The sequence below is a fragment of the Somniosus microcephalus genome, chromosome 24, assembly GCF_052327205.1.
Source record: "Somniosus microcephalus isolate GS21.2 chromosome 24, FLI_Smic_1.0, whole genome shotgun sequence".
In the NCBI taxonomy this organism is placed as follows: Eukaryota; Metazoa; Chordata; class Chondrichthyes; order Squaliformes; family Somniosidae; genus Somniosus; species Somniosus microcephalus.
This window is the reverse complement of record NC_141010.1, coordinates 64,334,393-64,357,270: the sequence shown is the minus strand read 5'-3', so window position 1 is coordinate 64,357,270 and position 22,878 is coordinate 64,334,393. Positions and strand designations below refer to the sequence as shown.

The window sequence follows — 22,878 nt, the reverse complement described above, 5'->3', positions numbered from 1 at the left end:
CCGACGCCAGCAACCTGCCCCCCCCGCCGACGCCCAGCAACCTGCCCCCCCCCCGACCCAGCAACCTGCCCCCCCCCGACCCAGCAACCTGCCCCCCCCCGACCCAGCAACCTGCCCCCCCCCGACCCAGCAACCTGCCCCCCCCCCCGACCCAGCAACCTGCCCCCCCCCGACCCAGCAACCTGCCCCCCCCCCGACCCAGCAACCTGCCCCCCCCCCGACCCAGCAACCTGCCCCCCCCCCGACCCAGCAACCTGCCCCCCCCCGACCCAGCAACCTGCCCCCGCCGCCCCGACCCAGCAACCTGCCCCCCCCGACCCAGCAACCTGCCCCCCCCCGACCCAGCAACCTGCCCCCCCCCGACCCAGCAACCTGCCCCCCCCCCGACCCAGCAACCTGCCCCCCCCCCGACCCAGCAACCTGCCCCCCCCCCGACCCAGCAACCTGCCCCCCCCCCGACCCAGCAACCTGCCCCCCCCCCGACCCAGCAACCTGCCCCCCCCCGACCCAGCAACCTGCCCCCCCCCGACCCAGCAACCTGCCCCCGACCAGCCCTGCCCCCGACCCAGCAACCTGCCCCCCCCCCCGACCCAGCAACCTGCCCCCCCCCGACCCAGCAACCTGCCCCCCCCCGACCCAGCAACCTGCCCCCCCCCGACCCAGCAACCTGCCCCCCCCCCGACCCAGCAACCTGCCCCCCCGACCAGCACCTGCCCCCCCGACCCAGCAACCTGCCCCCCCCCGACCCAGCAACCTGCCCCCCCCCGACCCAGCAACCTGCCCCCCCCCGACCCAGCAACCTGCCCCCCCCCGACCCAGCAACCTGCCCCCCCCCGACCCAGCAACCTGCCCCCCCCGACCCAGCAACCTGCCCCCCCCGACCCAGCAACCTGCCCCCCCCGACCCAGCAACCTGCCCCCCCCGACCCAGCAACCTGCCCCCCCCGACCCAGCAACCTGCCCCCCCCCGACCCAGCAACCTGCCCCCCCCGACCCAGCAACCTGCCCCCCCCGAACCCAGCAACCTGCCCCCCCGACCCAGCAACTGCCCCCCCCGAACCCAGCAACCTGCCCCCCCCAACCCAGCAACCTGCCCCCCCACCAGCAACCTGCCCCCCAACCCAGCAACCTGCCCCCCCCAACCCAGCAACCTGCCCCCCCCAACCCAGCAACCTGCCCCCCCCCAACCCAGCAACCTGCCCCCCCAACCCAGCAACCTGCCCCCCCCAACCCAGCAACCTGCCCCCCCCAACCCAGCAACCTGCCCCCCCCAACCCAGCAACCTGCCCCCCCCAACCCAGCAACCTGCCCCCCCCAACCCAGCAACCTGCCCCCCCCAACCCAGCAACCTGCCCCCCCCAACCCAGCAACCTGCCCCCCCCAACCCAGCAACCTGCCCCCCCAACCCAGCAACCTGCCCCCCCAACCCAGCAACCTGCCCCCCCAACCCAGCAACCTGCCCCCCCAACCCAGCAACCTGCCCCCCCAACCCAGCAACCTGCCCCCCCCAACCCAGCAACCTGCCCCCCCCACCCAGCAACCTGCCCCCCCCGACCCAGCAACCTGCCCCCCCCGACCCAGCAACCTGCCCCCCCCCGACCCAGCAACCTGCCCCCCCCCGACCCAGCAACCTGCCCCCCCCGACCCAGCAACCTGCCCCCCCCGACCCAGCAACCTGCCCCCCCGACCCAGCAACCTGCCCCCCCCCCGACCCAGCAACCTGCCCCCCCCGACCCAGCAACCTGCCCCCCCCGACCCAGCAACCTGCCCCCCCCGACCCAGCAACCTGCCCCCCCCCGACCCAGCAACCTGCCCCCCCCGACCCAGCAACCTGCCCCCCCCGACCCAGCAACCTGCCCCCCCCGACCCAGCAACCTGCCCCCCCCCGACCCAGCAACCTGCCCCCCCCCGACCCAGCAACCTGCCCCCCCCGACCCAGCAACCTGCCCCCCCGACCCAGCAACCTGCCCCCCCCCCCCCCGACCCAGCAACCTGCCCCCCCCCGACCCAGCAACCTGCCCCCCCCGACCCAGCAACCTGCCCCCCCCCCGACCCAGCAACCTGCCCCCCGCCCCCGACCCAGCAACCTGCCCCCCGACCCAGCAACCTGCCCCCCCGACCCAGCAACCTGCCCCCCCCCCGACCCAGCAACCTGCCCCCCCCCCCGACCCAGCAACCTGCCCCGCCCGCACCTGCCCCGACCCAGCAACCTGCCCCCCCCCGACCCAGCAACCTGCCCCCCCCCCGACCCAGCAACCTGCCCCCCCCCGACCCAGCAACCTGCCCCCCCCCCGACCCAGCAACCTGCCCCCCCCCCGACCCAGCAACCTGCCCCCCCCCCCGACCCAGCAACCTGCCCCCCCCCCCGACCCAGCAACCTGCCCCCCCCCCCCGACCCAGCAACCTGCCCCCCCCCCCCGACCCAGCAACCTGCCCCCCCCCCGACCCAGCAACCTGCCCCCCCCCCGACCCAGCAACCTGCCCCCCCCCCGACCCAGCAACCTGCCCCCCCCCGACCCAGCAACCTGCCCCCCCCCGACCCAGCAACCTGCCCCCCCCCCGACCCAGCAACCTGCCCCCCCCCGACCCAGCAACCTGCCCCCCCCCCGACCCAGCAACCTGCCCCCCCCCCGACCCAGCAACCTGCCCCCCCCGACCCAGCAACCTGCCCCCCCCCGACCCAGCAACCTGCCCCCCCCCGACCCAGCAACCTGCCCCCCCCCGACCCAGCAACCTGCCCCCCCCCCGACCCAGCAACCTGCCCCCCCCCCGACCCAGCAACCTGCCCCCCCCCGACCCAGCAACCTGCCCCCCCCCGACCCAGCAACCTGCCCCCCCCCGACCCAGCAACCTGCCCCCCCCCCGACCCAGCAACCTGCCCCCCCCCCGACCCAGCAACCTGCCCCCCCCCCGACCCAGCAACCTGCCCCCCCCCGACCCAGCAACCTGCCCCCCCCCCGACCCAGCAACCTGCCCCCCCCCGACCCAGCAACCTGCCCCCCCCCGACCCAGCAACCTGCCCCCCCCCGACCCAGCAACCTGCCCCCCCCCGACCCAGCAACCTGCCCCCCCCCGACCCAGCAACCTGCCCCCCCCCGACCCAGCAACCTGCCCCCCCCCGACCCAGCAACCTGCCCCCCCCCGACCCAGCAACCTGCCCCCCCCCGACCCAGCAACCTGCCCCCCCCCGACCCAGCAACCTGCCCCCCCCCGACCCAGCAACCTGCCCCCCCCCCGACCCAGCAACCTGCCCCCCCCCGACCCAGCAACCTGCCCCCCCCCGACCCAGCAACCTGCCCCCCCCCGACCCAGCAACCTGCCCCCCCCCGACCCAGCAACCTGCCCCCCCCCCGACCCAGCAACCTGCCCCCCCCCGACCCAGCAACCTGCCCCCCCCCGACCCAGCAACCTGCCCCCCCCCGACCCAGCAACCTGCCCCCCCCCGACCCAGCAACCTGCCCCCCCCCGACCCAGCAACCTGCCCCCCCCCGACCCAGCAACCTGCCCCCCCCCCGACCCAGCAACCTGCCCCCCCCCGACCCAGCAACCTGCCCCCCCCCCGACCCAGCAACCTGCCCCCCCCCGACCCAGCAACCTGCCCCCCCCCGACCCAGCAACCTGCCCCCCCCGACCCAGCAACCTGCCCCCCCCGACCCAGCAACCTGCCCCCCCCGACCCAGCAACCTGCCCCCCCCCGACCCAGCAACCTGCCCCCCCCCGACCCAGCAACCTGCCCCCCCCGACCCAGCAACCTGCCCCCCCCCGACCCAGCAACCTGCCCCCCCCCGACCCAGCAACCTGCCCCCCCCCGACCCAGCAACCTGCCCCCCCCCGACCCAGCAACCTGCCCCCCCCCGACCCAGCAACCTGCCCCCCCCCGACCCAGCAACCTGCCCCCCCCCGACCCAGCAACCTGCCCCCCCCCGACCCAGCAACCTGCCCCCCCCCGACCCAGCAACCTGCCCCCCCCCGACCCAGCAACCTGCCCCCCCCCGACCCAGCAACCTGCCCCCCGCCAGCACTGCCCCCGACCCAGCAACCTGCCCCCCCCCGACCCAGCAACCTGCCCCCCCCGACCCAGCAACCTGCCCCCCCCCGACCCAGCAACCTGCCCCCCCCCGACCCAGCAACCTGCCCCCCCCCGACCCAGCAACCTGCCCCCCCCGACCCAGCAACCTGCCCCCCCCGACCCCAGCAACCTGCCCCCCCCAACCCAGCAACCTGCCCCCCCAACCCAGCAACCTGCCCCCCCAACCCAGCAACCTGCCCCCAGCAACCTGCCCCCCCCAACCCAGCAACCTGCCCCCCCCAACCCAGCAACCTGCCCCCCCCAACCCAGCAACCTGCCCCCCCCAACCCAGCAACCTGCCCCCCCCAACCCAGCAACCTGCCCCCCCCAACCCAGCAACCTGCCCCCCCCAACCCAGCAACCTGCCCCCCCCAACCCAGCAACCTGCCCCCCCCAACCCAGCAACCTGCCCCCCCCAACCCAGCAACCTGCCCCCCCAACCCAGCAACCTGCCCCCCCCAACCCAGCAACCTGCCCCCCACCCAACCTGCCCCAGCAACCTGCCCCCCAACCCAGCAACCTGCCCCCCCCAACCCAGCAACCTGCCCCCCCAACCCAGCAACCTGCCCCCCAACCCAGCAACCTGCCCCCCCAACCCAGCAACCTGCCCCCCCAACCCAGCAACCTGCCCCCCCAACCCCCCCCCAACCCAGCAACCTGCCCCCCCCAACCCAGCAACCTGCCCCCCCCAACCCAGCAACCTGCCCCCCCCAACCCAGCAACCTGCCCCCCCAACCCAGCAACCTGCCCCCCCCAACCCAGCAACCTGCCCCCCCAACCCAGCAACCTGCCCCCCCCAACCCAGCAACCTGCCCCCCCCAACCCAGCAACCTGCCCCCCCCAACCCAGCAACCTGCCCCCCCCAACCCAGCAACCTGCCCCCCCCAACCCAGCAACCTGCCCCCCCCAACCCAGCAACCTGCCCCCCCCAACCCAGCAACCTGCCCCCCCCAACCCAGCAACCTGCCCCCCCCAACCCAGCAACCTGCCCCCCCCCAACCCAGCAACCTGCCCCCCCAACCCAGCAACCTGCCCCCCCAACCCAGCAACCTGCCCCCCCAACCCAGCAACCTGCCCCCCCCAACCCAGCAACCTGCCCCCCCCAACCCAGCAACCTGCCCCCCCCAACCCAGCAACCTGCCCCCCCCAACCCAGCAACCTGCCCCCCCCAACCCAGCAACCTGCCCCCCCCAACCCAGCAACCTGCCCCCCCCAACCCAGCAACCTGCCCCCCCCAACCCAGCAACCTGCCCCCCCCAACCCAGCAACCTGCCCCCCCCAACCCAGCAACCTGCCCCCCCCAACCCAGCAACCTGCCCCCCCCAACCCAGCAACCTGCCCCCCCCAACCCAGCAACCTGCCCCCCCCAACCCAGCAACCTGCCCCCCCCAACCCAGCAACCTGCCCCCCCCAACCCAGCAACCTGCCCCCCCAACCCAGCAACCTGCCCCCCCAACCCAGCAACCTGCCCCCCCCAACCCAGCAACCTGCCCCCCCAACCCAGCAACCTGCCCCCCCAACCCAGCAACCTGCCCCCCCAACCCAGCAACCTGCCCCCCCCAACCCAGCAACCTGCCCCCCCAACCCAGCAACCTGCCCCCCCCAACCCAGCAACCTGCCCCCCCCAACCCAGCAACCTGCCCCCCCAACCCAGCAACCTGCCCCCCCCAACCCAGCAACCTGCCCCCCCCAACCCAGCAACCTGCCCCCCCCAACCCAGCAACCTGCCCCCCAACCCAGCAACCTGCCCCCCCAACCCAGCAACCTGCCCCCCCAACCCAGCAACCTGCCCCCCCAACCCAGCAACCTGCCCCCCCCAACCCAGCAACCTGCCCCCCCCAACCCAGCAACCTGCCCCCCCCAACCCAGCAACCTGCCCCCCCCAACCCAGCAACCTGCCCCCCCCAACCCAGCAACCTGCCCCCCCAACCCAGCAACCTGCCCCCCCAACCCAGCAACCTGCCCCCCCCCCCCCCAGCAACCTGCCCCCCCCCAACCCAGCATCCTGCCCCCCCCCCCCCAACCCAGCATCCTGCCCCCCCCCCAACCCAGCATCCTGCCCCCCCAACCCAGCAACCTGCCCCCCCCCCCCAACCCAGCAACCTGCCCCCCCAACCCAGCAACCTGCCCCCCCAACCCAGCAACCTGCCCCCCCCAACCCAGCAACCTGCCCCCCCCCAACCCAGCAACCTGCCCCCCCCCAACCCAGCAACCTGCCCCCCCCCCAACCCAGCAACCTGCCCCCCCCAACCCAGCAACCTGCCCCCCCCCCAACCCAGCAACCTGCCCCCCCCCCAACCCAGCAACCTGCCCCCCCCAACCCAGCAACCTGCCCCCCCCCAACCCAGCAACCTGCCCCCCCCCAACCCAGCAACCTGCCCCCCCCAACCCAGCAACCTGCCCCCCCCAACCCAGCAACCTGCCCCCCCCAACCCAGCAACCTGCCCCCCCCAACCCAGCAACCTGCCCCCCCCAACCCAGCAACCTGCCCCCCCCCAACCCAGCAACCTGCCCCCCCCAACCCAGCAACCTGCCCCCCCCAACCCAGCAACCTGCCCCCCCCCAACCCAGCAACCTGCCCCCCCCAACCCAGCAACCTGCCCCCCCCCAACCCAGCAACCTGCCCCCCCCAACCCAGCAACCTGCCCCCCCCAACCCAGCAACCTGCCCCCCCCCAACCCAGCAACCTGCCCCCCGCAACCCAGCAACCTGCCCCCCCCCCAACCCAGCAACCTGCCCCCCCCAACCCAGCAACCTGCCCCCCCCAACCCAGCAACCTGCCCCCCCCCAACCCAGCAACCTGCCCCCCCCAACCCAGCAACCTGCCCCCCCCAACCCAGCAACCTGCCCCCCCCAACCCAGCAACCTGCCCCCCCCAACCCAGCAACCTGCCCCCCCAACCCAGCAACCTGCCCCCCCAACCCAGCAACCTGCCCCCCCAACCCAGCAACCTGCCCCCCCAACCCAGCAACCTGCCCCCCCCAACCCAGCAACCTGCCCCCCCAACCCAGCAACCTGCCCCCCCAACCCAGCAACCTGCCCCCCCAACCCAGCAACCTGCCCCCCCAACCCAGCAACCTGCCCCCCCAACCCAGCAACCTGCCCCCCCAACCCAGCAACCTGCCCCCCCAACCCAGCAACCTGCCCCCCCAACCCAGCAACCTGCCCCCCCAACCCAGCAACCTGCCCCCCCAACCCAGCAACCTGCCCCCCCAACCCAGCAACCTGCCCCCCCAACCCAGCAACCTGCCCCCCCAACCCAGCAACCTGCCCCCCCAACCCAGCAACTTGCCCCCCCCAACCCAGCAACCTGCCCCCCCCCAACCCAGCAACCTGCCCCCCCCCCAACCCAGCAACCTGCCCCCCCCCCCCAACCCAGCAACCTGCCCCCCCCCCAACCCAGCAACCTGCCCCCCCCCCAACCCAGCAACCTGCCCCCCCCCCCCAACCCAGCAACCTGCCCCCCCCCAACCCAGCAACCTGCCCCCCCCAACCCAGCAACCTGCCTCCCCCAACCCAGCAACCTGCCCCCCCCCCAACCCAGCAACCTGCCCCCCCCCCCCCAACCCAGCAACCTGCCCCCCCCCCAACCCAGCAACCTGCCCCCCCCCCAACCCAGCAACCTGCCCCCCCCCCCAACCCAGCAACCTGCCCCCACCCCCAACCCAGCAACCTGCCCCCCCCCCCAACCCAGCAACCTGCCCCCACCCCCAACCCAGCAACCTGCCCCCACCCCCAACCCAGCAACCTGCCCCCCACCCCCAACCCAGCAACCTGCCCCCCCCCCCCCAACCCAGCAACCTGCCCCCCCCCCCCAACCCAGCAACCTGCCCCCGGGGCCCAGCCCCACTGCCCCGCCCCCGGGCCCAGCCCCACTGCCCTGCCCCGCCCCCACCACCACCCCCAAACAACTTGCCCCCGGGCCCAGCCCCGGGCCCCGGGCCCCCCCCCCCCTCCCCAACCTGTCCCTGGGCCCAGCCCCACTGCCCTGCCCCCGGGCCCTCCCCAAGCACCCTGCCCCCGGGCCCTCCCCAAGCACCCTGCCCCCGGGCCCTCCCCACTGCCCCGCTCCCGGACCCTGCCCCCGGGCCCAGCCCCACTGCCCCGCCCCCGGACCCTGCCCCCGGGCCCAGCTCCACTGCCCCGCCACCCTGCCCCCGGGCCCAGCACCCTGCATCCCCCAATACCCCGCCCCCTGCCCTCACCCCCGGGCCCAGCCCCGGACCTCCCCCAGCACCCTGCACCCGGGCCCAGCCCGACTGCCCCGCCCCCGGGCCCAGCACTCTGCATCTCCCAATACCCCGCCCCTTGGCCCTGGGGCCCCCAGCACCCTCCCCCCAGGCCTAGCACCCTGCCCTCCCCCAGCACCTTGCCCCCGGGCCCAGCCCCCTGCATCCCCCAATACCCTGCCCCACTGCCTGGGCCCTGGGCCTCCCCCAGCACCCTGCCCCCGGGCCCAGCCTGACTGCCCCGGGCCCAGCACCCTGCATCCCCCCATACCCCGCCCCCTGCCCTCGCCCCCGGGCCCTGTACCCCCCCCGCAGCACCCTGCCCCTGGGCCCAGCCCCCGCCCCCTGGGCCCTCTCTGCCCCCGGGCCTAGCACCCTGCATCCCCCAATACCCCGCCCCCTGTGCACCCCGGGCCCTGTACCCCCCGCAGCACCCTGCCTTCTGCCCCCACCCAGCACCTTGCCCCTGCCCTCCCCCCCCCCAAGCACTCTGCCCTCTGCCCTCTGCCCCCTGGTCTCACCTCCCCCGACTGCCCAGCAGCCTGCCCTCCGCCAGCACTCTGCCCCTGCACCACCCACCCCAAGCACTGTGCCCCCGCAAGCACCCTGCCCTCTGGCCCCGCCCCCTGCCCAGCAAACCCCCAGCCCCCGGACTACCTGCCCCCGGGCCTCCAGCCCAACCCCTGGGTTTGGCCCTGCACAGTCCCCAGCCTGCTCACTTGAGGTGGGTGGGGTGGGGTGGGGTATGGTGCTCCAGGCTCTGAGGGTGCTATGTGCTAGCTGAGTTGGTGCAGGCTCGGTGTACTTGCTAATCTTCAGTGTTTGTTCAGAACCTGCTCCTGATCTGCTGGGTGTCTGATTGTAGTTTCTAATTTTGTTTAGTTTTGTGGTTTCCTTTATTTGTGTGTACTGTTAACCTCCAGGTGTGGATAGTATTGGTTGCTGCCGTCTCCACGTCTGATATGACCTGCCCATGTGAGTGGAATTCCCCAGTACTCTGCAACCACGGGCTACTGTGAGCCCCTCTTCTGGAGACTTTAAGAATACAAATTGTATATAGCATAGTAGGGTTCAATGCTGTACCAGCTCGGGATTTCAACATAACCAGGAGACCCAGTATTGTGGTGTGCCCTGGACTGGGTAATTGCACTGCCTGCAACGCTACATCTTGTATTTTTGTTTTGGTGTGGTCTGTGGGTGACTTAAACAGACTATTGGGTGGGTGGGTCAAGTAGTTGACCTTTTAAAGTTAAGCTGCTACATGATAAGTGCTTTTATCAGGTTAAAATGCCCTAAAGTTGATTTTTGGAGTGCTGTGTTGGTAACATGTTCCTTGGATTAACCTTTGTGTCATAATGTTGCTCCAAATGTTGTCCCTCTTCCAGCCATGAAGTTGTTGAAGTTGTGTTCTCTGATTGGACCTTTGAGTAAAACATCACTTCTCCCAACCATTCACTATTTCTGATGTAGTTGGGGAGGAGCGCGATCCCCATTCAAATCTGTTGTTTATTTCCTGATTGTTGGTAGTACAATTTAAACGACCAGTCTTGAGGACATCTGCCAACTGGGTGATTATATGATAGCCCTATTTATAATCACGTTAGCCAAACGTGATTATACCAGCCGATTCAGTCTCTGTATGTTACATTGCCTGTTTAATTCTGCCCAACGAACAGACAGTGCGGTTTAAGCAGTGTTGTCACAGGGCCTTATGTTGTAGTACCAATATGCTTTTGGGAAAATTGTACAAGGCTTCAGTGCTGTACAGTACACTTCTTGTTGGATACTCTTCATCTTAAATTGTTCCAATTGCTAGTGACACAGCTCTTAACCAGTACCACTTCACCCTAGTGTTATAAAGCTTGAAATACTTTTTCGTAGTTTGAATGATGAAACCTCTTATTGTGCTGTTAGTGTTTTTATGTAGTTGGAAGTGGTCATTGTACAAACATGTCCTAGTCCCACCATTGTACTTGCTGAAATGCTGGTCAAGACACTTTATAATAAAAGATTTAAGGATGACTGTAGCTGCCTGGGGCCATGAACTTTTTAGTATTGGCAAGTGTCTGCAGGCAATTATTTAGTGCCATGGATACTGTTTTTATTTTTCCCATCCTTTTTTAAGGTAAAGCTTGGATCAGTGTGATTAGCAGTCTTTGCACTTGTTCTAATTTCTTGTGAAGTGTTGGGCAAGCGAATTGGCGATGGGTGAATTTTGTCTTGTGAAAACCTTCGCTATTTTTCTTCTGCCAACTGTTGTAACACAGTCTTGAAACTTTTGTTGTGTTCAGTTGTGTGGTATGGTATAGCTTCCATTTCTGGTCTGTGTGATGTTAACTGATTGTAGCTGGGGCTATTGCTGTTGGCCACAATATCTCTTGACAGAGAGGGAGAATATCCACCAGAGTTGCAGCTTTGCAGAAATCCTTGCTCCAAGTATTGATAAGCTATTGGTCAAATAGTCTGCTGACTCTTTCCAGCAAGGCTCTTCCAAGACATGGCCATTTGACTGGGGTTTTGATGCTCGGGGAAACCAGTGCAAGCTATCTTCAGAAGGGCAGGGAGCCAACTAATCTTCAGCTGGGGGGGGGGCGGGGGGGGTGCAGAACTTGGCATGTCATACCTGGGTAGTGAGTTGCTGCAGAAACTTGAAAGCTGCATTGGATGTTCTACTGGGTGGATTGGATGAAGAGCAAGGAAGGTTGAACTCTGGTCACCTCGATCACAGCAGTTCAAAATGGTGTTCCTTTGTTGGTTCTCTGCCAGTCAAGTCAGTATTGCATCACTGAGCGGTCGGTGCAAGCAGTTGGTGCAGTCTGAGGGACCAGCATTTGTTAAGTGTCTTTGGCCATTATTTAGTGGTTATGGATACCTGTTCTTCCCCACCCCCACCCCCCCCCCCCCTCACACCCCAGGATGACTTGTGCTGGAATGTGCCTGGGACAAGTTATTATTAGCCATTTGCTTCGGCCCGTTGGCCACTTTCAGGGTGGAACCGTGGCACTTGTTCGGCTATTCGAAGTACTTGGCGGTAAGTGTAGCTTGCCGCCCTCTGTGTTGTTCCACTGGTGCTAGCATTGTTCCTCACCCAAGTAGCAAATCTTGGTGTTGGCAGGTCCAGGCAGTGAGTGTTGGCAGGCTATTTGTGTCTGTCCCATTTTCAGTTAATGTGCATACTTTCCGGCAGAAGGCACTCGGTAACGGTCTGGAGCAGGAAGTCGGGTTGAACTTTATTCCTCCCTAGTACAGATCAGCAAACAAGCCTGCACTTTCTGCTCCGAATGGTTTCGTCTCTCACTTCAACTTCTAGCCTGTTTGGAAGAATGACTACCTGTATTTCATGTTGACCCATGCATATACTGTCTGTGGGTCATTGGCCCAGTAACGGCCCTGAATGGCCGGTGAGAATTCATGAGTTGCAGAAACAGTCTGGTTATTATAGTGCTTGAGGGGGGAGAAAGCAGAAGCCCGCTGAGGTTTTTTTTTACCAACACTTTCGCAGTGGTGCTGTGGGACATTTACTGCAGCTCTTGCTTTGCACAATTTACAGGACACCAGCCCACGGTGATGACCTCCAAGGGTGTGTGGCACGCAGCTGTAAAATAACAAGGTTTGGGAACGGTTATTTCAAATGAGAAGGCCCGTTTAAGTTTGAGATGCTGCAACAAGGTAGTGGTCATTTATGTTGTACTTGGCTCAGCTGCACCCCTGCTTAATTTTCATATGGTCCTGTTATGTGACCAAGATGCTTCTGATCTACGCTGGCCCAGCTGAGATCAGGAGTTTGCTATAAGGGAGACTTGCAGCAGGGAGCTTGTTTCCTATCAGTGGCTGAGCTGCTGCTCAGCGACATCTTTGATCTACCTCCCTTCCTGTGTCCATTCCACTAGGTCGCTCCCTAGAGCAGTATGGTTGAGAATGAGAACCTGAATGAGTGGAGTGTGGAGATGTGTTTCTAACCTTTAAATGTCTTGAGTTTAGAATCATTTTGTCGTAATGTTTTACAGTGGGATTCGGCACAGGAGGGAGATGGTAGGCAAACATTCCAAGTATTTTAAGCAAGTTGTATTCGAGTGACATTTTTAGAGTTATAGTATTGATGCTCTTGTGGCAGGGTTTTGTGCAGTCGGCTTTAAAAGCTTCAAAAATCTGAAGTGCAGCATTGGAAATTTTGTGCATCTTATTTGGCATTAACTGTGTTCTAGTGATCTGCACAATTTCCCTTTGTTAATTTAGTGCTAGCTGGTGATTATGGCAGGCGTGAGAGCCGACAGCTGAGCATTTCAGCAATCTACAGTTGGGTGAGACTGAATTCACCAGAACACCATGTGAAATGAGGATTGGTAAATTTAGTTGCACCTCTCTCGGTCAAACAGTGGTAACTGAGCCACATCGATCGGAAGGTCCCAGAGTATATCCATGGTTAGCTCATCACAGCATAACCTAACCTTGCTGTAGTTGGTCTCTCTACTCCTGGACGAAGGTGGGGAAAATGCAAGAGTCCCACTGCTGAAGTATGTCCAGTGACACCTGTTATAGAGTACATCTGTGGCCGTCAGGTGAGGCTCAGCTGTGACACTGCCGCCCCCCAAGGTCAGATAGCATGCCGAGCCTCGGTCTGGGCTCACCCATGAAGAATGACCATATGGGAGATGTACTCGAGGGTGGATGGTGCCTGTGGAGCAAGATTCAGCGTCTTCAGGAGAGGAGGGAAAGCTTTGGGGGAAATGTGAATTGAGTGCCGTTCATAAATGGCAGAGAACGCAGTCTGACAGTGGTGACTCATGCTGGGGTTTGCTTCTAATGGGCTTGATGGCCGGCGCGGACGCAATGGGCCGAAGGGCCTCTTTCTGTGCTGTATGACTCTATGACAACCCCAAGTATCCACCCTTCATTTGAGTGTGGGAGGTGTCCCAGTCAAACCTGTACCCAGCTCTTATCTGCACATGTACTTATCGAGCATCACTGGCTTGAGTGGCGGTAGAGCCCTGGCTCTGTGTTTGCTTTCCCTGTCTCCCTAGCTCTTGGATGTACAATCTAGTTGCAATATCTCGCTGCCCCCCGCGGATGATACCACCTAACTGAACACTGATCATGGAATTACACTGGGGCCCCCTCTGGTCTAATTGGTTCAGTACCTTACCACCTGGCCCATTTACCAGCAATGCCACGTTCTTTCTAGTCATTCATAGTAATGAGTTTTTTCCTGAGAAAACAAGTGAAGCAGTTTAAAATGCAAGCATTCAGTACAGTTAGTGCAAGTACAGTGTACACTTCAAGTTTACTCATTCCAGGTGCAGTTAAAAAGGTCAGCCAACAACAGCAATAAATAGATCGCTCCTTTAACGTCGGAAAACGTCACGAGGCGCCTCGCAGGAGCGCAATCAGACAAAAGTTGGCACCTGGGTAAAACCAAAGCGGCGTCTGCTACAGCATCTTTATCTTTGTCAAATGTTCGTGGCTTTTGAGTCGAGTGATTTTTGTTGCCATCGACGGTGAAACTTTTTTCTATTGATAGCATAATCGTGGCATTCTCTTCAAACCACCAGAACGTTTTCTGGTTGTAATTTTTTACAGTTCAAGTGAATATAACACAGTAAACCAGATCTTAAAGTCAAAAAGTATTAAAATATTCTGGATGTGGTTAGTGGGATAATCCAACATTAGCAAAATGTATATAAATATGAAAAATATTTAAGGAAGTTGCTGCACAAAGGTTTAGTTTAAATTGAGCCTCTTCAATAGCGCTGCTGTCTCTGAGATCTGGACTCGGGTGAGTGTCTGGAATAGATGGGCTGATGGCATAGCGTGTCATTGTATTAACATGTTCTTGTCAGGGTGGCAAGATGTGCTGAATTCCTTGTATAATTTGAGCAAACCACCTCCTTGGGGAGGGAAAAATAGCAGCAGTCACTATACTGTCAGCAGGATTCAACACAACTTCCATTTATATAGTGCCTTTTAATGTAGAGAAAAGCTTCAAGGTGCTTTGAAGAGGTATAATCAACACAGTGCTAAAGGAGGAGATGTTAGTAGAGCTTAGTCAGTGAGGTAGGTTTTAAGGAGGAGAGAGGTGGCGAGGTTTGGCAAGGAAATTGTGAAGTGTGGGACTGAGGCGGCTGAAGGCTAGGCCGTCAATGGTTGGGCGAAGGGAGGGATGTGCGAAAGGCCAGAGTCTGAGCAATGGAGAGTTCGGGGAAGAGTAGGTCTGGAGGAGGTTACAGAATACAGAAATGGGGAGGGAATGCAGCAAGGTCATGAAAGGATTTAAACATGAGGATGAGAATTTTAAATGTAAGGTGTTGAGGGGAACAGGAACCATGTAGGTCAGAATTGATGGATGAGTCGAACTTGGTGTGAGCTAGGAGATGGGCGGCAGAGTTTTGAATTAGATGGAGTTTGGAGGATGGGAGGCCAGCAATGTTCTTGTTGAGCTGCGCAGTGGTCTGGCGGTCGCGCGCAGACCGCTCGGCGGTTTTTTAAATAGGGCAATAGAAAATGAAATGTTAGTGGAAACACTACAATGGGTTACTGTGTCTCTGGGCGAGGGAGGCAGCAACATTCAGCCAGAGATCCTTCTCCTGATAGCAGTCTTTTGATTCTAAGCAGAAAATGAACACTAGATGTGAACAGGATCTGGTTTTATCTCTGGTTCCCTCTGCGTTTGAATAGTCTACTTGCTGTGTGCCTTGTTAGTGAAGGGTATGCCAGCAGCAGTGAATGTCTTGTAGCTGGCACCTGGTTCCACACTTGGCCTTCCCATAATGTAGACATGTTTTATGAAATCCTTAACTTTCTGTGATTACTTTTTATTGTTTTAATTGTGTAAATACAGTAATTTCCAATGTGATTTTTGAAATGGAGGAAAACAAAAGTAAATATTTATTTTAATATTACTAAGTGTGGTGCTGAGTTCCTGTTTTTGTACCTGATTTGGCTCAGCTGCTTAGTCCTCGTGTCCTCGGTTGACTTCTCAACTTGATTGCAGCATGCTTAAGATTGCAGGTTATACTGGAAATATTGTCCTAGTGTTGCTCTATTTTTATTGGAACAAACTTATTTTTGAGATTAGTGCTCTGCACAATATGTCTGGGCCAGAATTACCCCTTTCCCCAAACAAACTCCTGCTGTACAATTTGGTGTAATGATTTAACACACTTTCCAGACTACAGAATGAATTTGAAACAAAATATTTGGGCACTGTTGCTGCTGCTTGCGTCAGCCTGGGAGTATCCAGTGTCTGTTTAATGATTCTGAAGGGGAGAATTAGTAATCAGTCCACTGAATTCACAGCAGTTTTTTACACTAAGAAGTTTGAATTATCCCGCAATTTTAAATGAGCGATATAAATAACAGGAAAGTAGGAATTTAGTACTTAAAGTAAATGATCAGATAATGTGAATGAAAAGGAGTAGATAGTATTGCAGGAATTGTCGGAGGTGGTTTGTGATTGGATTGTAAATTCTGTTTTGTTTTTCAGGCTAGCAGCAGCAGGTGGAGGGAGTGGAGCTGGCCTCTGTGGTTGGAGAGGCCAGTGTGTCTGCGTCCCAGCGCTGCATGGCTGCGATGGCGCCCGCTCTCACAGAAGCGGCAACCGAAGCTCACCATAGGTTCAAGCTGGCGACGCCATCCTCCTCCCTCTCTCCGTCCGGCGCAACAGACAGTGACAACAGCAACTCCATTAACAACAGTGCCAAACGGAAAGCCTTTGCAGACGACCACGGACTGGATTTCCGGAATAGTTCCAGGAACGAAGATCGCTGCAAGCTGGTGTCTCCGTATTGCTGCCTTGATGCAGCATCTCGTCCACCTCCACCCCCAGAATCAGTGAAACTACAAGGATCTTTCAGCAAGCACGCAGTTATTAAGTCTCATACCATCCTATCCCATTCTTTACTGGACACCGGTGTGATTAGGGCAGAGCTGGTTGGCGGACAGCCAGCCTTGGAATTTTCACCTAGTCTTCTGAAAACGATGAGTACAAATAGCAGCCAGCCTTCACTGCCACCTCCCCCACAATCACCGGTCAATGGCTTGGCCAAGAAGTCTGCTGTCAATATCCACTCAGATTCTGACCTGAACAATGCAGAGGTTGGGGGAAAGTCCATTTCCTCAGGGCTGATCGGCATTGGGTCCAACCAGGTAGAAGATTCTAGTAAATTGACATCCAGTGTGTCCAATAGTAATGTAACAAAAAGGGACGTGGCAGGAGAACAACGTAACTTGGAAACACTGAGCACCGTCCCCAAGTGCCCCGAGTTTGGAGAAAATGGTATTAATACTGGGGCTGTGTCCTCAACGGAGGGCTCCGCTGGTGGAGTTTCTGCAAGTACGGATGGCGGGAGGAAGTCTTCTGCCTCAAAAATAAACAGCATTGGTGTTCTGGATACGGAGGTCCACAGCAGGACACTACTGGCTCAGACCAGGCAAAGTGACATTGAAAGGCGGGCCTGCAGGCTTCGGAAACGACTAGAAGTTGTTCAGGCGAAGCAGGTGGAGCGTCACGTTCAGCAGCAACTGGGAGGATTTGTGGAGAAAACTGTGCACAAACTTCCACACTTGGATTGTCTGAAACGTCAGGATGGGTCTCTGCGACATCAGCAGTTGGTTTTCGCTTGCAAATCGGATTCCACCTCACGGAAAGGGGGCGAAAGCGCTTGCGAAACATTGGCAAATTTCTTTAAGAGCAGTTCAGTGTCCAAGGGGCTTGAAAAGTTTATTTCAAGCTCTGACTCCAAGCTGCGATTCAGTGAGAATGCCTTTGATTCGGATGTTACAGAGAGCAGTTCTGGTGGAGAGTCTGACATTGAAGAGGAATCATTGACCAAAGTGGAAATGGAGCAATATCACGCACCACTGTGAGTACAACGTGAAGCATTTTGACATGAGGGATTTTTACAGAAGCCATACTGAAGAGTACTTGAAGTCTTTGTTTCCACTTGCCAGATTATTGGCATTCTGTTTCTAGCTAACTTTATTTTTAGTGTTTGCACTTTGTATAACTGGTGCAGTTCATGATGGTTTAATTTATAGATGGGAGTCAGGGATAAGCCTCACCTTCAGAATTCAGAAAAATGAAATCAGAGTCCGTGGAAAGAGTGTGCAATGGGGGAAATAAAGGATGGGAACCAGAATAATCAATTAATCAGGTTGGGTAAGTGTCAACGCAAACTGGTTGCCGTTGCATAGAACCCTGATGAGAAACGTGCATCATTTGCAGACTGAATGTGTGTGTGTGTGGCAGTAAGATGGGAGGATCTGCTCCACATATGCCAATTAACAGGCTGCTAGTTGACTTCTGTTGTAAAATGTTTCATGGTGCACTTTCATTGATTATGGGAGAGCAGAGGTGCAGGAAAAATGTCAGTTATGACATTCCTGTACTGGTTTGCAGTCCTGTTGTTTTTTATGTGCATATACCTGTAATGTGCTCAAATGAGCAGCTTCTGTTTGGTATCAGATCAATGAAAATGTATTATTGTAAACCAATCCACTAACGAGGATAGTCTCGGATCTTCACATCCAGTCTACGCATTAGCAATTTGCTCTTGGTTGCTGACTAGATGAAGTCTATTCTGGAGATGTTGGTTATTGACTGAAATTGTAAGGCAATTTACAAATCTTCCTGTATGAATAGTATTCATCACTTGTCAGTTACTTTTAAAGCCATCCATGGACTTTTAAATGAACATTGTATTGCGGGGGAGGGTAATTTTGCAAGTGGGAATTGAGTATAGAAAGTTAGAAAAAACATACGTGCTTACATTCGCAAAGAAGTCCGGTTCTACACATTTTAAATGCTTTCTCGTTGATTTGGTGAATGTTTGAACTGAGACACTGGAGAAGAGACAATGCCACAGGCTGCAGAACATGCAGTCTCCAGAATGCCTTAAGATTCACACATTTTGCAATGTCTATTGGTTGGCAAATGGCTTAAAATGTGAAATCACAAAACTTGTAGTGTAAGAGAATGCTGTTCTTCAGGAGAGCCAAGCAGACTGCCATGTCTAATATCTGTTAGTTGCTGTTCATTTGGGCACGTTAGCATTTCCTGGAGCATTGAGGTGCCCAAGTCACCGTTCAAATCTTAGTTTTGCTAGACACCCTGACTAAAGGATTTGTACTGTACCTATTTCCGGACAACTGTTGGATCTTGTGTGTAGCTTGCAGTCAGGCCTTTGATGAAAGGGCGGGGGTGCCCAACGCTGCCCTTGGAACTGTATCCAGGTGTTTCACCTAACAGTTGGATTTTGTTCAGCTGTGTTCCTGTGACATTGAGCTGTCTGCCTCACCTCCTGTTGTTTCATATTGTAATAAGATGCCAAAGGAGCAAAGCCTGTAAAGCAGCCATAACATGTTGGATACTGTTCACAATTTAATAACTGACTTCGCTTCAATCTCAAGAAGAAAACAAAGGACTGGAGGAAAAATCAGCCAACTCTCCGACACCACCTTCTACCTCCACCTGGACCATGACCACACTACCGAACATCAAGCCATGGTTTCCAAGACTGTCACTGACCTCATCCCCTCTGGAGATCCACCCCCCCCCTCCTCCCTCCCCCCCCCCCATTCTCCCAGTTTCTCTGTCTCTGCCGCATCTGCTCCGAAGATGCCACCTTCCACACCAGTGCTTCCGACATGTCTTCCTTTTTCCTCAACCGAGGATTCCCCTCTACCGTGGTTGACACGGCCCTCGACCGTGTCCGTTCTATCTCCTGCACTTCTGCCCTCACCCCTTCCCCGGAACCACGATAGGGTTCCCCTTATCCTCACCTTTCACCCCACCAGCCTCCACATTCAATGGATCATCCTCCGCCATTTCCGCCACCTCCAAAGCGATCCCACCACCAAACGCATCTTCCCCTCCCCTTTCAGCATTCCGTAGGGACCACTCCCTCCGAGGCACCCTAGTCCACTCTATCACCCCCAGCACCCCTTCCCCTTCGCCCGGCACCTTCCCGTGCAAGCGCAGGAGATGCAACACCTGCCCTTATACCTCCCCCCTTCCCACTGTCCAGGGCCCCAAACACCCCTTCCAGGTGAAACAGCGATTTACTTGTACTTCTTGCAATCTAGTATACTGTATTCGCTGCTCACGATGTGGTCTCCTCTAAATTGGGGAGACCAAACCAGATTGGGTGACCGCTTTGCGGAACACCTCCGTTCAGTCCGTAAGGGTGACCCTGAGCTTCCGGTCGCCTGTCATTTTAATTCACCGCTTCACTCCCACTCAGACCTCACCGTCCTCGGGCTCTTGCATTGTTCCACGGAAGCTCAGCGTAAGCTCGAGGAACAGCACCTCATCTTCCGATTAGGCACTCTACAACCTTCCGGACTCAATATCGAGTTCAACAATTTCAGATCATAACCTCGGCCCCTATTACATTTTTACTTTTTTATCCACACTTTGTTTTGGTCATTCCCCCCCCCCCCACCCTTTTTTTCTCTCTCCCACATGGCAGCTGTCTCCCATTCTGCCAGCGCATTTCACACCTAATCTAGAGCCGTCTTTTGTCTCCACTAGTCCTATCACCATCTCGTCTGGTTTTGAATACCTCTTAATGTCTCTTCACTTCTCTTTTGTTCTCTCCCAGCCTGGCCTTTTAATCTATTTCATTTCCTGTGCTTTTCCAGTCTTGACAAAGGGTTTTGACCCGAAACGTTGACTCTCTTTTCTCTCCACGGATGTTGCCTGGCCTGCTGAGTTTTTCCAGCATTTTCTGTTGTTTTTATGGAGGAAAAATCAATTTGTTTTACAAATGGTGCAAGATTAAAATGACTTGTTGCAATTAGTGCAAGATTTGGCTAAGTTTGGGAATGGGTTGTGTATCTACCTCAGGTACTGTTTGTTTTTGTCTGTGTGCCAGTTACTCCACTGCTAACATTGGTTGTGTGTTGCTGAATGTGGCAGTAAACCATTAACACTACACCATTGCATTTACTAAGCTTGTCCAATGAATATCCAGTGAGCAATCGCTGTAGTTTAGAGGTAAAGTCTGTCTGTGAGGCCCTCAACCAGGAATGTTCAGGTTTGATCTCTGGACGACAGTGACTTTGCTGCTGTCAGGATTAGACAAAAGAAATCATTTGTGTTTTATATAGTGTCTCGGGACATTCCAAAGCACTTTATAATCATGGGAAGAGATGATCAGTCAGGGTTGCTGCTACTGAGTGTCCCCCTACTGCAAGTGTTTATAATATGCTGGATGTGAATAAGATCAGACCGTGTCCTCTACAGGCACTCGCTATTGAGGCTTGCACATAAATGATGGCCATTTTGGATAAGGTACTGCAGGGCTCATGGTATTCAATTGTACTAGTCAATGCCTTCAGAGGAGTGGCGGGGGGGGGGGGGGGGGCGGCGGTGGTAAGTGGGAGAGGGAGGCAGATTTAGTTTTAATTGATCAGAGTGAATTTTGATAATTAAATAATCCGAACCTCAAAATATTTACCAATCAAACTTTGTTTTAGTCTTTTTGTAAAGGAGATCTGTCCTTGGTCCCGTGTTGAAGCAAATGTTTTTTGCGCTGCTATCATATTGTGCAACAGTTCTGCTTGTCCACAGCATAAATTTTAATGGGCAGGAAAGTAAATGGAGTTTAGCCACTTAATGTGGCAAGAGCTTTGGTTTTTTGTCGGCATTCAGCCGCGAGGAAGGGAACAAATACATGTGAAATTATCTTGGGATTCGTTTTGCTTTTGTAAAAAATAGACCTGAAAAAGTGGGTATAGAATTGATTAGAAAACCAGAGGAAAAAACTCATGACTCACATTGTGCTAGCCCAGGGCAACACCAGACAAATGAATTTCAGTACAAAATGGCTGTGGTCCATTGCATTAGTTGGGTGCAGTCACTTGACTTGGCTAAGCGACCTGTGCCCCAGTTACAGCTCATTTGATGCCAGATTGTTTTCCAATCCAGTTCAGACTCTGTCCCAGAGCTGTGGTCCAACCACCATGATTTGTCTGTGAACTGACCAAAGCCAGAATCCCTAACTGGGGTAGGTTTCACAGAAAGGTCCCCCAATATTGTGAGCAGCAGATTATTGTTTTCCATCAGTTAAGCCTGTTTTTAATAGTGTGTCAATAGTTCCAGTTGAGATGGTGGCAATTCTTTAAGAATAACTGTTGGGTGACACCAGCCTAACTTCGGAACAAATAATAAAATATGAAAAGCTGGCAGGGTTCCCCACACTGGTAGCTATTTGGCATCTACTGAAGATATGCCGTTGCGGATATTGAATGAGGACAGGATTGGTCTCGGCTGATATAATCTTGTTAACCAGTAACTTATTAACACTGACGGCCCAGGCTCAGCAGTGAAACATGCCTACGTGTGTAAGTTACTAGAGAGCTGCTGCTGTCACCCAGGGAACCATATGCTTGCGTAGATCACCGTTTTCAGGAGAGGTGAAACAACTGGAGCCGAAAAAATGAAAGCATTGTGGATTCATTGTCGCTGGGTCAAAATCCTGGCACTCCCCAGTACCCAACTGCACTGTGGGAGTACCTTCAACACACGGACTGCAGTGGTTCAAGAAGGCATAGTGGGTAGCACTGTTGCCTCACAGCGCCAGGGACCCGGGTTCGAATCCGGCCTCGGGCGACTGTCTGTGTGGAGTTTGCACATTCTCCCCGTGTTTGCGTGGGTTTACTCCGGGTGCTCCGGTTTCCTCCCACAGTCCAAAGATGTGCGGGTTAGGTTGATTGGCTATGATAAATTGACCCTTAGTGTTAGGGGGATTAAATACGTGGGGTTACGGGGATAGGGTGGGATATGTGTTGGTGTAGGGGTTACGGGGATCGGGTGGGATATGTGTCGGTGCAGGCTCGATGGGCCGAAATGGCCTCTATCTGCACTGTGTGGTTTCTGTTCTGTGATTTCTGAAGGCGGCCCACCATCTTCTTGAGGGCAACTAGGGATGGGCAATAAATGCTGGCCTTGCCAACAATGCCCACATCCAAGAATAATTTTAAAAAAATAATTCGCACTGCCTCTTGTGTGTCCATGCTGCTAGTTACAGCTTGTTGCACAGACGTGCTTGTTTCAGAGAGGTGCGAATAATGGCCGAATGGCAATAGGTACTATGGGCAGACATTTTGTGGCAGTCAGTGAGGTTTGCACTGTAATCTGCGGTGTAGTGTGAGATGATAGGGATATGTTTTGAAGCTGTCACCTCCGACCAGGCGAGGGCAGAAGTTTTACCAACTTCTGCAAAATTGCCAACTCCAAGCATGGGATTAGATTACCAGACATATTCCCATCGAGACACCAGCGACGAGCTTCTTGTAGGTGTCGTTAATTAAAAATTTTTTTTTTTTTAAATGCCTTGAGTTTGGATTGTAAAATCAGTGACTCTCGAAGTAATTTACTGTATTTGAGAACAATAACATTCCAGTGTTTTCAAACTTGCCCAACGAATTGGTGGGCTGCTAGTGCCCAGTCTTCGTGTTCACCAGTCCGGTGAAGAATTGAGCTCGAGTGTAGCCAAGGACTGCTTGGTGTCTCTCTCTCTACTTGCAGAACTACCTGCTGATTGTTATTCCTCAGACAAGCATTTGGTCATTTTTGTTTGCA

At 57.5% G+C, this 22,878-nt stretch overlaps 1 protein-coding gene across 2 annotated transcripts in view; it reads left to right on the top strand.

Moving 5' to 3' along the window:
• The window catches only part of kansl1b (KAT8 regulatory NSL complex subunit 1b), a 223,926-nt gene that overhangs the window by 33,516 nt on the left and 167,532 nt on the right, over positions 1 to 22,878 (top strand). For both annotated transcript variants that reach the window (XM_085966680.1, XM_085966679.1), the window contains exon 3: positions 15,778 to 17,155. In XM_085966680.1, the coding sequence (XP_085822806.1) occupies positions 15,855 to 17,155 (1,301 nt within the window). In that variant the 5' untranslated portion in view covers positions 15,778 to 15,854. The remainder of the gene's footprint in view (positions 1 to 15,777; positions 17,156 to 22,878) is intronic.